Consider the following 16,972-nt stretch of genomic DNA (forward strand, 5'->3'; position numbering starts at 1 on the left):
GGTGGTATTGAAAGATCCCCCACATGTCTTTTAGTTATCAAACAAAGATAGAATATACAGTGGGTTTTTTTTCCAACTTGAAAGCAGTCAATGTTTATTAGGGGCTTCCCTGGTGGCTCAGCAGTAAAGAATCTGCCTACAAAGCAGGAAATCTGGAAGATGTGTGTTCAATACCTGGGTCAGGAAGATTCCCTGGAGGAGGAGATGGCAACCCACTCCAGTATTCTTTCCTGGAAAATCCCATGGACAGAGGAGCCTGGTGGCCTATAGTCCATGGGGTTGCAGAGAGGCAGAGGACACAACCGAATGACTGAGCACAGTGTTTATTAACTGAGCAAATTACAAAAATAATCACGGTAGATACCTTAGTTCATCCTTGTAATAAGCCTGTTGATCTGGTCTTCCCTGTTGTCAGCATTTCCGCTTTCTACAAAATGGGTGGTCTTTTTCTTCATTCCACCTTGTGGAGAAGACAGTTTGAAGGGCCACAGGAAGTTGTTTCCTTCTTTGAAACAGTTTCCAACAGTACAGATCTCATGAATCAGATCCTCCATGCAGAAGATGCCATATTTACCAAGAGATCGAGCAATCAACATGTTATCCATCAGGGCAATTCGCTTCTTGTTGATTTTGCCATAGCCACGCTTGCAGATCAGTTCATTTACGGACTTTAGATTTGGGTACCCCCAAACAATGTATGGTTCCACAGTTTCCAGCATGTTAACTGAAGTCTTGGTGAGCTTCACAAAGGTGCCATTGAAGATCTGTGAGAGGTGAAGAAGCTGCAACACTTTTCAAACCTTTGTGCTCACACCACTGATACCTCTGATCCTGATGACAAATGCCAGTTTGGGTTCCACAGTACATAGATTGATGACTTTTTGTGCCACCATAGTCATTTGAATTTCCGTTCTGTACATCTGCCTGTATTCCTTGTGATATTGCTTGGCTTTTTCATAGATAAATTTCCTCCTTGCCTTTTGAAGCTTCTTTTGGGCAAGCTTCTTCCTCAGGCACCTGATCTTAAATTCTGCAAAATTCTTTCACTTTTTCTTAAGGGTTTTTGGCACAGCAAGAACCTTCTTTTTCTCCTCTTCTGGCACCCTTCATGGTTCCAGCTGGGAAAGAGGTTTGATACAGTTTTGCTTGTTTGTTTTGAACTTTAATGTAGTTTTAAGGGTGAGTTATTTTATGACCCTTGGAGTCTTAAAAATTTGTTAAATCACATATGGTCTAGAAATGAATTCTCTTAATCAGAAAATGCAGTTAACAAGAAAAATCCATCCTCTAAGCTTGCACTCTAACAGAAATTTTTAAAAATTTATTTTAATTTTGGAGGATAATTGCTTTACAATGTTGTATTGGTTTCTGCTGTACAGCAGCATGGATCAGCCGTGAATATACACATGTCCCCTCCCTCTTGAACCTCCCTCCCACCACCCATCATCTTACCCCTCTAGGTTGTCACAGAACACTGGATTGAGCTCCCCTGTGTTATATAGCAATTTCCCATTAGCTATCTATTAATGTATATTCTACACACACACACATACACAAGCTCAGACGGTAAAAGAATCTGCCTGCAACGCAGGAGACCCGGGTTTGATCCCTGGGTAGAGAAGATCCCCTGGAGAAGGAAATGGCAACCCGCTCCAGTATTCTTGCCTGGAGAATCCCATGGACAGTACAGTCGCAAAGAGTCTGACACGACTGAGCAACTAACACTTTCAATGTATATTCTAATGGAAAAACTTGAAAGGAAAAAAGGAAATGTGGACAGGGCAAAACATTTCCTCTTTTTATAAACCTTGAACTGATATGCCCTTCACCAATTACATAGGGTCCCTTGGGCCTCAGAACTTTCCACAAGCGTTTCGGTCTCTATGGCGATGCGTGACAGCTGAAGCCAAGCCCAGGTGTTAAGGCGGAGGCAGGCTCTGGGTGAGCTTGGGGAGGAAGTCTGGCCGCAGAAGCCATGGAGGGTCGATCCTGAGCCTTTTGGACAGACCGCTCTGCCTTGCCAGGAGTCTGCAGAGCCGCCTGGACATGCCTGTCCTAACCTCCCCACTCGCCAGGGGAGCGGGTACGGCACACCCCCAGGTGGTAGCTCTGGAGGCGCAGATGCGCCTGAGGACCTCCCCTGGGACCCCACTTCCGCTGATGTTTAAACTTCACCCTTCTGGCGCCCTCAGAGGCTATGAATCTGGTGAAAGGAGTCCATTTTGCCTAGGCCCCTGGTCTCATGCAGCCGTTCAGCATCCCTGTTCAAATTACACTCCAGGGTGACCAGAGACGCCAGGGGAGGTAAGTCACCCCCAGAATCTCTCAGCCTTTATGGGCATCTCACTGAACAACTGGTTAGAAGAAGAGCGGCCTCAAGGAGCTCCGGGGTTGAGTCTGGCCTTTATCCTCAGAGGGTGTCCACTTGTCATGCCTGCCGAGGGAGCCTGGAGGCCTCCCCAGCAGCGCTGCTATCACAGGGTGCATCCTTCCTCGGCTTCCTCCTCTAGACGGCAAGTTCTTGGAGGCTAGGACTCTAACCTCCCTGGCTCTGCAGCAGTAGAACTCTGCCCAGCACACAGTTGGTGCTCAACGAATGTCTGTCAGTTGAATGAAGTTACTATCAGCATTGGTTTCATTGGTGAAAACTGCTTGGATCTTGGCGTCACAGCCAGGGTTCAAATCCAGCTCGCTTAAATGACTGTCTGACTGTGGGCAAGTTACTTCACCTCTCTCTGCCCCATCCCCTTGTCTGCTGATGGAGGTAGTGGTGGTCTCTGCATGCCTTAGTATAAAAGCCAGTGCTACTTTCTGTACTGTACCATTTTACATTTCAGCTGCTGTTATTAACCACCCGCCTCTACTATCTAAGGGGGAAGTGAGACCAGTTATCTTGAGGACCTCTTTCCTCCCCACGGGAATGCAAAGCAGAGGTGCTGTACATCTGCCTGCCCCCAGGAGTGGAGCAGTAGGGCACTGAGAAGTGGGCACCCACCTGGAGAGAGGAGCAATGCCTGAGGGTGTTGAGGACTGAGATATTAAGGCTTGCCAGCTTACTCCTGGGAGGGTACATTTCATAGCTATGTTTGCCCACTGTATCTGGAAACCTGGGTGGTTTGTTAGCAGCTTGAGTGGAGCTGGGAGCTGAGAAAGTGGAAACAGTATAAAGATCATAATGGTCATCACATCGCTCACTCCCATCTTCTGTAACTACGCTCATGCACCTTTGAGAGAGAGAATGCAGGAAAGTGAGAGAGGGGTTTGGATGGAGGTCAGGGCTGGAGGAGGAAGGAACAAACAGAAGAAAGAGACCGAGGCAAAAACACTTCTCCCTTACAAATGAACTAATGCTTTTGAGAGAAGACAATTAAAGTGAATCATTGTAAGGCAGAAGATCAAATGACTAACATGCAAGGGAACAAGTTCTAATGCCCCATTCATAACACAGTCAACTAGCAGTAAGAGCAGTTGTGTTCTCCCCAAGGCAATACAGTGTCCCATTTCCACTTCTGATATGCACAATTGGATCACCCATCTTGCCTCATGGTGAACTTCACAGACCATATTGACTTTCCTCAACCTCCTTTGCTGTTTCAAAAGAAGTTGTTATATAGATTTGTAATTAAAAAAAAATAGAAGTGTAAAAATAATCACCCACATCTCTGCAACACAAATTATAAGGAAATGTTAATTTAACATACCCAGTGCTTAAAATTACATACACATGTGAGATGAGTGTCAGCAGAACTATCAAGCCTTGATGAACCTCGGCATCCTTCTAAGGAAAAGTCTACCCAAGTAACAGTGTTGGAGGGAGAGGCTGCTGGCTTCCTCAGGGATCACAACCAGATGAACATGCTCAAGCTCTTTGAATTTGCCTCAGGCTAAGCCAGAAAACACCCATAGCAAATGTGGTAGTTTAGGAAGGTGGGAAAGTCAGTTCTGAAAGCAGAGGAGCAACAGGAAGGGGTGGGTACTGCCATGACTGTGAATAAAATCCCTCCAGGTACACACCTTAGAAGTGAAGATTATTGCTGGCAAAAAGGAATGAAAATGCTATTCACTCATCTTATTGGCTGGAGAGCAAAATTAAATCACTCTTAAGCACTTTGAGGTCCTTGGATGAAAGGTACTTGTAAATACCACAAATTTAATTACATATTTAAATCACAAATTTAAATACCATAAATTTAATTTATGGCCTGGGGAAACTGGAAACAGTTTAATATCCAACAATAGGGGAATGGTTAAGGAAATTATGGTGTATCCAACTGATGAAATATTATGTACCCAGCAGAAGGGTTACAAAGAATTGCTGCCAACATGGGAAAGTGGTTATTATGTTAAGTGAAAAAGACAAGCTTAAAAAAGAACCCATTATATCCAGTATGATCTCATTCTATTTATTTTTTAAATTAATTAATTTGTTGGCTTTGCCATGCTTCCTGAAGGATCCTAGTTCCCCAGTGAGAGATCCAACCTGTACCCCCTACACTGGGAGTGCAGTCTTAAGCACAGGACCACCAGGAAGTTGCTGCTCTCCTTCTATTTAAACAATATAGACAAAGGGAATAACCCAGTAAGTGAAAAGTCATTGTCATCACCTTTATCGTTATTTTAATTAAAAAATTTAAATATGGAAATTTTATTGTTATTATTTTGTGAGGTTAGTATCTTTACTTACCTGTTTACCCTGTAATTGCTCTTTATTTTTGACTAACTCTCGGCTCTTAGATTGGATTGTTTTCTCTCTGCCTGAAGTAACTGCTTCACCTTTTTCTTTAGTGGGGGTCTGTTGATGGCAAACTCAGCTTTGTGTATGTCTGAAATGCCTTTATTTCTTACTTAACTCTTGTGAGCTATTTGCTGGGTATAGAGTTCTGTTTTTTATCAGCATAAAGGCAATATTCCTGGCTTCTGTTCTTATAGAGAAGTAAGCGCTCAGCTTAATTGTCATTCCTTTGAAGTTAATCTTTTTCTCTGGCTGCTTTTAAGAATTTCTCTTGTCTCTGTGCAAAATCTCTGTGATGTATGTAGGTGTGGGTTTCATTTTATTTTATCCCACTTGGCTTCTGGAATCTGTGGACTGGACCTTCATAATTTCTTTAATATTATTGTCTTTTTAAAATATTACTTGGCCTTTTTTCTCTTTTTTTTTTCTGGAATTCTGACTAGACTTTATGCTAGACCCTTTCTGTCTGTCTTCCATGCTTCTTAACCTTTCTTCAGCATTTTCCAGTAAAGAAATCTCTGTATTATATACTTTAGCTATTTTGCAGATCAAACTGTTTACTAATTATCTTTTCAGATGTATCTAAATCACTGTTAAATGTATCCACTAATTTTTTTTATTGAAGTATAATTGATTTACAGTGTTTCAGGTATATAGCAAAGTGATTCAGTTATATATATATACACACATACACCCAAATGGGCTTCCTAGGTGGCAGAGTGGTAAAGAATCTGCCTGCCTTTACAGGAGACAGTAAAATATAGCTGTGTATTCATTTTTAGCAATTATTGTTTATTATCTTTCCCTCCATATATGAAATAATTTCTTCACAAGGTGTCTTTGAGGTTTTCAGCTTTTCATAAAGCCTTTAAACAAAGTGGACAGAAATATTAGCAAGAATAGTCTATTATACTACTAGGTCTTATTCCCAGGTTATGCCAGTTTTGTACATCACAGGTATAATTGGCTATGTTAAATCAATAGGTCAGAAATGGCCAGAGAGGCTTCATAATAAGCCTCTTCATGCCTGGATTCCACAGATATCTGACAATAAGCCTCTGGAGATTTTACAATATAGAGCAACTAAAGCCCAGTTTCAGAACACGAGGGAAATGCTGGGTGTTGGGTATTGGTAACCTGGTGGTTTAATCACTAAGTTGTATCTGACCCTTTGTGACCCCATGGACTGTGGCCTGCCAGGCCCCTCTGTCCCTGGAATTCTCTAGGCAAGAATACTGGAGTGGGTTGCCATTTTCTTCTCCAGGGGATCTTCCCAACCGAGGGATTCCAACCGTTGTCTCTGTGTCTCCTGCAGTGGCAGGCGGGTTCTTTACTAATGGGAACCTGGAAAAGAGCCAAACCTTCCTTTAGGGCTAAAACTCTTAATCAAACTATCATATTTGTTGAGAAACTATAAAATATGCTGGCTCAGATGTCATTAAATTTTCCTCCACTGCCCATTCTCTGAAGGTGGGATGATAGATAGAGGGTGAGTAAAATATCAAAGGAGACTAAAAATCCCAAACCAGGACTCTGATTCCCAAAGCAGTGTAACGACAGAGTTGTCATCATCTCCTGAGGGTAGTGCCTCCCAGAGCAGTCCCCCAGAACAAACTGGATTGCCCCACATCCCTCTCACTCACACTCTCTTTCTTCGGCTGAGCCATGAGGCTTACAGGAACGCAGTCCCCCAACCACGGATTGAACCTGCTCCCTCGGCAGTGAAAGCACACGGTCCTAACCACTGGACCACCAGGGAATCCCCTCCAATCTCACTCTCTTGTCTGAAGATATTGCCAGGAGAAAGGGAATTAGGGAGAAAAAGGAGGAAGGGTGGATGATAAGGTATAAAACACGCTTTCAGAAGACAACAACTAGCAATTCCCTCTACAGGGTTTTTGCTTCACTTCAAAATTTTAGTAAGCTTTTTACACAGCTTGATGGAGCCTGCATTTTTACCATTATGGCTGCATTTGTTTGGCTTAAGATTTCTTTAAGCTTCTTAAAATGAAAATACCTCTGGGACAGAAATGCCTGCTGAGCAGGGAACAGTGACAGTGACCATAGGCAGTGGTGGACTGGCGGATTGGAGAAGACACCCCTGTCCCCAGGGGCAGTCTTTGCTCAACTCAGCCAGCTGTTCATAGGCCATGATGTGGCCTTTGTGATTTTTTCCAAAAGTAGAAATCTGCATTTGTGTGAGAAATTTCATGATTTTTAAAGTGTTAGCAGCTAATCCCACAATTACAAAAACACACAGGAAAAGCCAAACAAAACACATCTGTGGGCTGGCTGCTGTCCATGGGCCACCAGTTGGTGACCTTTGTGTTGGGCTTGGTTCACTGGACAGCCCCCTTGTGAAAGAATTTATCACCTCCTTTGCTAGTACAGAGCAGAGAAAGGGAAGAGATGGAGGGCCTTGTTTGTGGAGCTGTGTGAAGACAGAGAAGAGGTGGGCGAGGGGAGAAGCCACAGCGAGACCCTTGCTGTTCTGAGCAGACTGGGCCCCTGGCCAGAAAGCCCTGGATGTGCTGTCTTCCCGGCAGCTGGACATGAAAGAGCAAGTCAGATCCTCCTTCAGGATGCTGTTAATTCCAAATGGGAGCCTGCGGAGTCATTCTTCCCATATGGAATTCATAAAGGAATGTAAAAAATATTTTCTGGGGGAGTATACAATATCCCTGAGAGAGAAGTAAGTTTACATGAAAGCTACTTACAGGTGATTCTTTCCTAGTCATTGATTAAACAGATCTCTAAAGACTTTACCCAGGCAACATTCCTTAGTCTTATTTGTTACATTAAAAAAAAAAAATTATAACGTGTCATTTTAGCTTATTTAGATGGACTGAGCTCTGAATGTAAGATCTCACTGTGTTGCATCAAGTCTGCCCACACCCCTCAGGTGAACGGCAGAGGGGATCATCCCTTCACCATGGGTTGGTAAGTGTCCCACTTTTTTTCTTCCAACATTTGTCAAGAAAAAAGAAAAAAGCTTTATGTTTGAAATATGATGAATGGCACATATTTAAAGTATACCACTTGGTGAGTTTTGACATATATGTGTAGCCATCACCCAGTCAAGATGAGAAACATACCCGTCACCTACAACCATGAAAGTTTCCTTGTGCCCCTTAGCGTGTCCCCTATGCTGCTTGCATGCTAAGTCGTTTCAGTTGTGTCTGACTCTTTGGGACGTATGGACTGTAGCCCACCAGGCTCCTCTGTCCATGCGATTCTCCAGGCAAGAATACTGGAGTGGGTTGCCATTTCCTCCTCCAGGGCATCTTCCCAACCCAGGGATCGAACCCGCGTCTCCTGTGGCTCCTGCATTGTAGGCGGATTCTTTACCACTGAGCCACGGGGGAAGCCCATAGCATCCTCCACCCCCCAGGTAACTGCTTAATCTACTTTCTGTCACTAAAGGTAAGTTTGCATCTTCTAGAATTTTGTTGGAATGGAATTATACACTGTGGCCTCTTTCATTTGTTCAGCATTTTTTCATTTGTTCAGCGTAATTATTTTGAGGTCCATTATGATTACTGTGGGGAGAAGGCAATGGCACCCCACCCCACTACTCTTGCCTGGAAAATCCCATGGACGGAGGAGCCTGGTAGGCTGCAGTCCATGGGGTCGCTAAGAGTCGGACACAACTGAGCGACTTCACTTTCACTTTTCACTTTCATGCATTGGAGGAAGAAATGGCAACCCACTCCAGTGTTCTTGCCTGGAGAATCCCAGGGACAGCGGGGTCTGGTGGGCTGCCGTCTATGGGGTCGCACAGAATCGGACACACTGAAGTGACTTAGCAGCAGCAGCAGCATGAGTACTGTGATTCATGGGGTCGCAAAGAGTCGGACACGACTGAGTGACTGATCTGATCTGATCTGATGAGTACTGTTTATCGATTCTGTTGTTGCATAGTATTCCTTTATACAAATGTAAGAATTTATACTTATTGATAAAAGTATATCATATATTTGGGTTGTTTTCAGTTTTGGGATCCTTACAGTTGGGGTGCCAAGAACATCTGTGTACACATCTTTGTATGATCGTGTGCTTACATTCTGCTTGGTAAATACATACCTAGAAATGGAACACCTAGGTCATATGGTCCCCTATATATTTAACTTTTTTAGGACATACCAGCTGTTTTCCAAAGTGCTTATACCGTTTTATATTCCCATCAGCAGTGCAGGAGAGTTCTAGTTCCTTATATCATCTCCAATACTTGATACAGTCTGTTGATTTGGTTTAACCCATTCTAGTGGGGATGATGTGGTATGTTGGCGTAGTTTTAATGTACAAGTTTCTAACGAGATCTTATGTGCTTATTTGCTATGTATACACCTTCTCTGAAGTGGCTGTTGAAACTGTTAATCGTGTTGTGTGGCATTATTGAATTTGAGAGTTCTTTAATGTGTTCTGGATTCAAGACCTTTATCAGATAAATGATTTGCCAATATTTTCTTCCAGTCTAGTCTTGTTTTTCATTCTTTAAACAGTGTTTTTTTGAGGAGCAGAAATTTTCATGAAGTCCGGTTTACTAATTGGCTCTCTTTGTGCCTGTGTGTCAGATTGTGCTTGTGTGTTGTATCTAAGAAATATTTGCCTACACCAAGGTCATAAAGGATTTCTATTATGCTTTCTTCCGGAAGTGTTAGAATTTAAACTCAGGCTTTTAAAAACAAATACTGTTTATTTAATTTTAAAAACTGAAGTATAATTGGCCTACAACACTATACTAGTTCCAGGTGTGCAATGCAGTGATTCAACATTTCTCTATCATGCAAAATAATCACTACTGTTCCCAATTGTTTATGAGAACTGGGGTCCCAATTTATTGAAATATCTCCTTCCCTGTTCCCATGAAGGCCAGCCTTTTCTACCTCAGGGACGAGGAGAAACACAGACCACAATGATGGAGACCCACCAGACGTGCACAGGAAGCTACCATCCAGTGCTGGAGAGGACCGGGCCATGCTGCTAGGGTTTGCAATGATGGGTTTCTCGGTCCTAATGTTCTTCGTGCTTGGAGTAACCATCCTGAAGCCCTTCTTGCTCAGGTGAGAACAGAGAGAGGAGACAGAACATTTATCCTAGGTGTAGGCACAGTGGTAGAGGAGAGGGGAGACTGGCTTTGCTTTCTCCAGAATCCCTGTTCTTCTCTTAGTGCTGGGAGGCAGCTGGGTGTGGAGGAAGGGGTGGTGAGAAAGTGAAAGATATTCCTTTGCTGCTCCTCCAGTCTCCAAAGTCTTTCAGTAGGGGGTCCACATATTCGATATCCCTGCAGGTAATACATTCTTTAATACACTAACATCCTAAGGAAGGAGATGAGCATGAGTTTCTGCATGAACATAACAAAAATTTTTTGAGTCTGAGTTTTTGAGTTTGGTAATATCTACCTGGCATATTGTAGTTGCTCAATCAATATTAGTTTTCTTTTAAGTAGTTTCCTTATTAAACACATGTAATAAGTTACCATTAAATATATACTATATATCAAACATATATTTTATCCCTATATAAACTTACAGCAAGTCCATGAAGGAAGCATTATTTTATTACTTTGATTTTCACTTTATGAATGAGAAATCTCAGGCTCAGAAGAGCCAAGGAAAATACCCAAGGTTAATACCACCACAGTCTTCAGGGGCAGGACATTTGTCTACCCCTTCTCACTCTATCTATGACATTCTATGTGTGTGGTGTGTGTGCAAATCCTCAAGGAATGTTTTCCAAGTAATATTTTTAAAAATAATTGTTATTTATTTATTTGGGGCTATGCTGGGTCTTTGTTGCTGTGTGGACTTTTCTTTAGTTGCAGCAAGTGGGGCTACTCTTTAGCTGTGGTGTGCGGGCTTTTCATTGCTGTGACTTCTCTTGTGGGGCACCGGCTCTGGGGCACCCAGGCTTCAGTAATTGTGGCACGTGGGCTCAGTATTTGCGGCTCCCGGGCTCTAGAGCACAAGCTCAGTAGTTCTGGTGCAGGGGCTTAGTTGCTCTGAGGCATGTGTAATCTTCCTGGATCAGGGATAGAACCTGTGTTTCCTGCATTGGAAGGCAGATTCTTTACCACTGAGCCACCAGGGAAGCCAAGTAAAATTTAGTTTAGCACAACACTTATTGAGCCTCTACTATGTGAGAGGCATTGTGCTTTCTGCTTTGAGGAACATAAAGATGCAGAGGATATAGTTCTTGACCTTAAGGAATTTACTAACGTTAAAATAAGGCAAGTTTTCTAATGGGATTCCTCATAGGATTTGCACTTGCCTCTTAGAGAGAGTAAATGGAATGGCCAAGTTGCCTAAGAGCCCTGTGGCTGGACTCCTTCCAAAGGCACATTTTTACCAGGACAAGCCAGTGGGCAGATCTTGAGTTGATGAGGCAGGAAGAGATGGTAAGATTTCTGAGTGTGAATTTTTGTGGTTATAGTATTTAGGCTAATATTGCTAAAAAGTATGTTTCCCCAAACACCTTAAATACTGTTAAATTCACAGATTTCTGGGCCTCAACTCAGACCAACTGAATCCAAATCCCTGGAAGTCATAGAACCCATGTTTTAACAAATTCCTCATTTTAACAAACCCATTCAGGTGATTCTGAAATTCGAAAATCATTGATCTATAGTGAGAACTATGCCAGAAGGGTCATAACTGAGATGGAACTTGGTACCTTGCTGCCGTTTATCCCGTTGCCAAGTTCTCTGTGCTCCTGAATCACTAAATGCCTTCTGTGACGGGTCCTACGTTGCTTTGAAATACATTAGAAATACAGGACTAAATTTTCTAGGGATGAAAACCATTTATTTACTTTTCCAAATGGAAGCACTCAGAGAGAAGAATCGAACTGCACTATCATTCATGTGCACACCATGGATGACTGGACGGACTGTGCATTTACCTGTGGGATGGACTGCCGAGGTCAGGCAAGTACCCGTGTCTCCAGCTATTTGTGAAGCTCACCCATTCAGGTCAGAAAGTGCTCCTACATTATAATGAAGAGGCTGTCCAGATAAATTCCAAGGTAGTGTAAACTTCATGTGTGAAAGTGTTCTAATTATAGCAATCTTTCCATGGCAGACTGTCCCTAGCAAGGGGCCATCTCTAGATAAAGCTGTTTTCTTCCACTGAACGTATCAATAGTGACCCAATCAGGATAAATGAAGCTAAAAGCATTCTTGGAGGAAAAATGGGGTATATAGAAAAGAGAGTTCACGTTGGTGTCTGAAATTTAAAGACTTGAGACAGTGAACAAAATTATTTGTAAGTAGTCTTAACTTCTTGTTGGGAGATCCCATTCCTCATCGTATCGAAAATGTTAAAATGAACTTACAGCCCACCTTAAATCAAACAATCATTCTTATCAAAGAAATTTAAAGATTATCCTTTAAAGGATACTCAACAGGTTCATGGGAGAAGGCAATGGCACCCCACTCCAGTACTCTTGCCTGGAAAATCCCATGGATGGCGGAGCCTGGTAGGCCACAGTCCATGGGGTCGCAGAGTCGGACACCACTGAAGCGACTTAGCAGCAGCAGCAGCAGCAACAGGTTCATATGATTTAAAAAGTACATTTTCACCTACCTATAAAAAGTTGACTTAAATTAGTTGACATTTTGCACTTCTTTGTGTTTACTTAAGCACTGGTTTCAATCTGGTGATTTCTGTTTTGGATGCCATAACCTTTAAGGTCTCAAATGTTTTTGCAGGCCGACGGCAGAGTGTCTTGAGTGCTTAGTGGATATGGTAATACACCTCAGTATCTTTATTCCCACATCTTTGTTTAGTGCTCAGAAATGGCCAGTTCACTATTTGCCCTCCTGGCACCCCTTCCCCATGAGCTATGTAATAGGTCTTATCACCTTCAGAGATTAAAACTCTTAATAGCTTCAGCTGTGAAGTGATTTCAGAATTAAAACTTTAAAGCGTTTGATTTCAGAGCCAGCGCCCTCATTTTTCTTCCTCTTCCGTATTCCTAGTGCTTCTACACACCTAAGTGCCACCAGCATAGAAATGATTTGCTCAGTGGTGCTCTGGACATAAAGGAATTCTTCGATCACAAAAATGGGACCCCGTTTTCATGCTTCTACAGTCCAGACAGCCAATCCGAAGATGTCATTCTCATAAAAAAGTACGACCAGATGGTGATCTTCCACTGTTTATTCTGGCCTTCGCTGACCCTGCTGGGTGGTGTCCTGATAGGTGGCATGGTGAGATTAACACAGTACCTGTCCTTCTTGTGTGAAAAACACAGCACTGCATTCAGAGGTGAGGTAAGTGGCAAAGTTCTTCATATGGCCCAGCATCAATTCAAACTGTGGCGTGTTGGGAGGAGCAAAGGAAGGAGCAGAGAAACCTTAAGATGGTGGCCAAATTAGTCCTGGCCTCCAGATACCTGCAGGGTCTACACTTGAGGGCCTGATTATGCCTACTCGCAAACTAACTGTGTAGAAACAAAGCATGGTTAATTCATGTGGGAAAGAAAAATGTTAAAAAGTCTCATTGTATATTCTATTCTATAAATAAATATAAATTCACCATCTTTTTTATTCCAAATCTCTCCACATGAGCCAGGGAAGCACCTTTTGTTTCCACAGGGTAAAAGGAGCTCACGGTCATTGTGCTTCATCTAGTATCAGCCCCTGCTAGAACCTGTCACTGTCAAAATAAGTGATGCAAGTTTCTAACCTGCTGAGCACTGAACAGGCAGTCTAGTTCCATGCAATGCAGTGAACATTAAAACACTTGTCAAAAAAGTCTTAGTGAAGAGCAGTTCATACACTATAGGAAGATAATAATCTGGTAATTTCAGAAAACATGGACCTACCATTTTACCTCATCGTCCATGAAAAAAGAGGAAAGCTGCTGCCTGGGAAATTCACTAAGCTTAGTGTTATCTGTACTTAACCTTGCTATGTAGCATGTGATTTTTCTTTTAGAAACATTTCTTTCTAGTTAATTATGCTTCCCATAAGTTCATTTTGCTCTTTGTGTACACTCTGGAGGGAGTGGGAGAGGTGGCTAGAAATGTTATCAAGTTAGGGAGAAGCTGTACCGGATAGAATTTAACATTCATCTCAGATAATCCGCATCATAGAAAAGTCCCACATGGATAGTCAACAATTGTCCGTACTTTAATTAATGAATCAACCATGGTTATGAAATAGTATCACAAGACTCTCCCAACAAGTGCTTTTCAGATTAAGCTGAATATGAGTTGAAAACAGACTTCATTTTGAAAACCATTGTTCCTCAAAGTATCATTACAATTTTACTAAAAAACTTACATCATGGACAATAAAAAGGATGACTTTTGAAGCAACTCTGATACATAGATGTAATCAAAACTCTGATTCTAAGCCAGTTTAATGCCTTTTAGCAATAACTGCAAGTCACACATTATTAAACAAACTGAATAACAGAGCAATATTGACTTGACCAGCAGTGAACAATTTGGGTATTTTCTCCTCCTCCTAGTGTGGAATAGTGGAGAGAACATGTGTCTCAGAGTACGATTTTTTAAAATTTGTAGGCCATAATTACAGCTCTTCAGATACGTGTCCTTGGGCAAGTCAGTTGAACTGAGCCACTCTTCTTGTCCGTAAGATGGGGATGGGTCTTTTCTTTCATGACGTTATTTTTAGGGAAGAAAAAAGGCAAAGTATGCAAAACACCTAGGTTGGTTTCTGGTACCTCGTAGATAGATAACAAAACTTTTGCTAAGTTTGAATTTTTAGTTAACCTTACTCCTCTTCTGGGTATATACCCAAAGGAAATGAAATCAGTACCTTCAAGAAATATCTGTACTCTCATGTTCACTGCAGCACTGTGCACAACAGCCAAGATATGGAACAACCTAAGTGTCCATCGACAGATGAATAAATCGTGATATATATATGTGTGTGTGTGTGTGTAAACATACATACAACGGAATATTTTTCATCCTGAAAAAGAGATCCATTTACAACAACATGGATGAACCTGGAGGGCATTGTGCTAAGAATAATCCAGACACAGAAAGGAAAAAACTTCATTTCATTTATATGTGGAATCTAAAAGAGTCAAACGCATAAAAAGCGGAGAGCAGAATGCTGGTTACCAGGGGCAGGGTGGGGGAAATAGGGGAGACACTGGTTAAAGTGTACAAACTTCATTATAAGATGAATAAATCTCATGATCTAATGTACAACATAATGACTATAGTTAATAATACTGCATTGAGTACCAGAAGTTTGCTAAGAGTCTAGGTGCTCTCATCACACACACACACACACACACACACACACACAAAGGTAACTACGTGAACGATACATTAGCTTGACTATAGTAATCATTTCATTATGTATATCAAATTACCATATTGTAAACCTTAAGTATGTACAGTTCTTATTAAAAATAAAATAATTCAACCAGTCTTGGTACCTTTTGTTGGACAGCTGGAACAGGGGCTGGGGTAAGGAGATGCAGGAGCCGATTCCTCCCCACTTTTTCTTGGCTAAGTATGATATGTATCTAGAGTTCGGAACATGCTCTTTAGAAGGCTGTAGTAGATTATTTTGTATGCCAAAGACTTCCGTGTAATAAAATATATGTATGCATACACTTTTTAAGTCATTCCACAAATTGAGATTTTCTAGATTTCTTAAATTAAGGTCACATATCTATTCCATTTCTTAGTAAGTCTGACACCCACCTAACAATATGCAGCTCTTTGGATTTTTCTCCTAACATATTAATAACAATCGGAAACCTAAAGCGTATGAAAGTGTGAAACCTGAAGTGTTTCAAATACTATAGTTTTCCATTTATATAGTAGCTACTTGGCTCATCTAAGGAAATAGAGACATTATGCTTGAAGAACAAAGTCAACTTACAACGTTAACTCAAACCATTTGGCCTATGAAAATTTTAGCAGTTATTCGCTGTGAATTGCTTGGAAGCACTAAATATCAATGCCCATGTGCATTACTGGTCCAAGAAAAGCCCAGACTTACCTTTTGCAAGGTTTATGATAGCTGAGTGCAAAACCAGTTTGCTTCTAGACGAACTTCACTTTTAGGTTCTGGTCATCAACTGACTTGGGAAAAAATCTGTCCACACATACAGATACATTCATATGTGTATGTGTACACATGTAATCTCTGCTTAAAATACAAGCATATAATTCTTCATGTTTAAAGGAAGTTAATATTTAAACTGATATTTCTCCAATATTCATCATGTTACTGCGACAGAAAAATTGGCTTTTAAGGCATAATAGTTTCAGGTTTTCAATCAACTAAACTTAGTCATTGTTGATAAGAAAAATTCAGCTAAATTTTGATTATTACCAACAGTGGTTTGCTGTTAAGTATTAAAAAGATGGTTTGCTATTAAGTATTAAATGGCAAGTGTAATTATCACAGTTTTTTTGTTCAACATATAGTACACTAAGGATTATTTGGACACAAGTTAAAGTAATTTTTTTTTTTTAATAAACAGCGTGATGTTACAGACTGCAAAGTTAAAGCAGACATTGACAGTTTCTGATGAGCACAAACAATAAGTGCAGTCACAGGCCAAACTTCTTGCCAGGAAGAGCATGACTGGGACGAGGTCTTAAATTTAGTGACACTGTTATTATTCTGTATTCTCAGTACAGTAACACATGCACTTGCTGTGTCAAATACTTTTTTGGGCCATCATTAAAAGAACATTTAAAACATTTTCCGCCTAACTAATGTGGTATACTACAGGACTCTAACTCAATGAAAGACAAATATAGAGAAATAGATTTGTGACAATAAATGGGGCCAAAGAGGGTGATGGGAGCTCCTTTTTGAAGCTTCCAAAGTCAACACTGGAGGTGTCAGTAGTCTATGGTAGTGTCACATTCCCAAGATGTTGAAGTGTAATGTTCTAAAAGGATACATTCTTTTAGATTTTATTCAACCGAAATAAAGTCTTAGGACTGAACCGCACTGAAAACATTAACTGCATTTGAAACTTTGGTTCCACAGCCAGAATCATTTCTAGAAATCATGAAGGCCAAGCTCTCCAATAGGAATATAAATCTGATGAGTTTTTTTCCTATGAAATCAATGGCTAGTGACCACATTTGGAAATCTGCACTAGAATTAAAGAGGTTAGTCTTATTAAAGATATTCTGAGAAAATAATAGAACAGTGAAGGTTCTGCATCTTTGCTATCCTAGAAGGATTAACAAAAGAATCACCAGAAATATACACGGCTCTTAGCATAA

At 41.2% G+C, this 16,972-nt stretch overlaps 2 protein-coding genes across 2 annotated transcripts; one reads left to right on the plus strand and one right to left on the minus strand.

Moving 5' to 3' along the window:
* Window positions 1-294: 294 nt before the first annotated feature.
* On the minus strand, window positions 295-1,333 carry LOC113892098 (60S ribosomal protein L7-like). The gene has a single exon (XM_027540491.1). The coding sequence runs from the start codon at window positions 717-719 to the stop codon at window positions 366-368; it is 354 nt and encodes a 117-aa protein (XP_027396292.1). The 5' UTR covers window positions 720-1,333; the 3' UTR covers window positions 295-365.
* Window positions 1,334-5,995: 4,662 nt separating this feature from the next.
* Window positions 5,996-16,151, plus strand: KCNMB3 (potassium calcium-activated channel subfamily M regulatory beta subunit 3). Its single transcript, XM_027540479.1, is given in 5 exon segments — window positions 5,996-7,672; window positions 9,604-9,795; window positions 11,558-11,652; window positions 11,655-11,755; window positions 12,711-16,151. Coding segments are annotated over 5 exon segments (795 nt in total). The 5' UTR covers window positions 5,996-7,664; the 3' UTR covers window positions 13,110-16,151.
* Window positions 16,152-16,972: the final 821 nt, after the last annotated feature.

Source organism: Bos indicus x Bos taurus, chromosome 1 (assembly GCF_003369695.1).
Source record: "Bos indicus x Bos taurus breed Angus x Brahman F1 hybrid chromosome 1, Bos_hybrid_MaternalHap_v2.0, whole genome shotgun sequence".
NCBI classification, from domain to species: domain Eukaryota; kingdom Metazoa; phylum Chordata; class Mammalia; order Artiodactyla; family Bovidae; genus Bos; species Bos indicus x Bos taurus.

Bases quoted from the DNA above. Each gene is read 5' to 3' on its own strand.
- LOC113892098 (XM_027540491.1), bottom strand. From the start codon at position 719: ATGCTGGAAACTGTGGAACCATACATTGTTTGGGGGTACCCAAATCTA.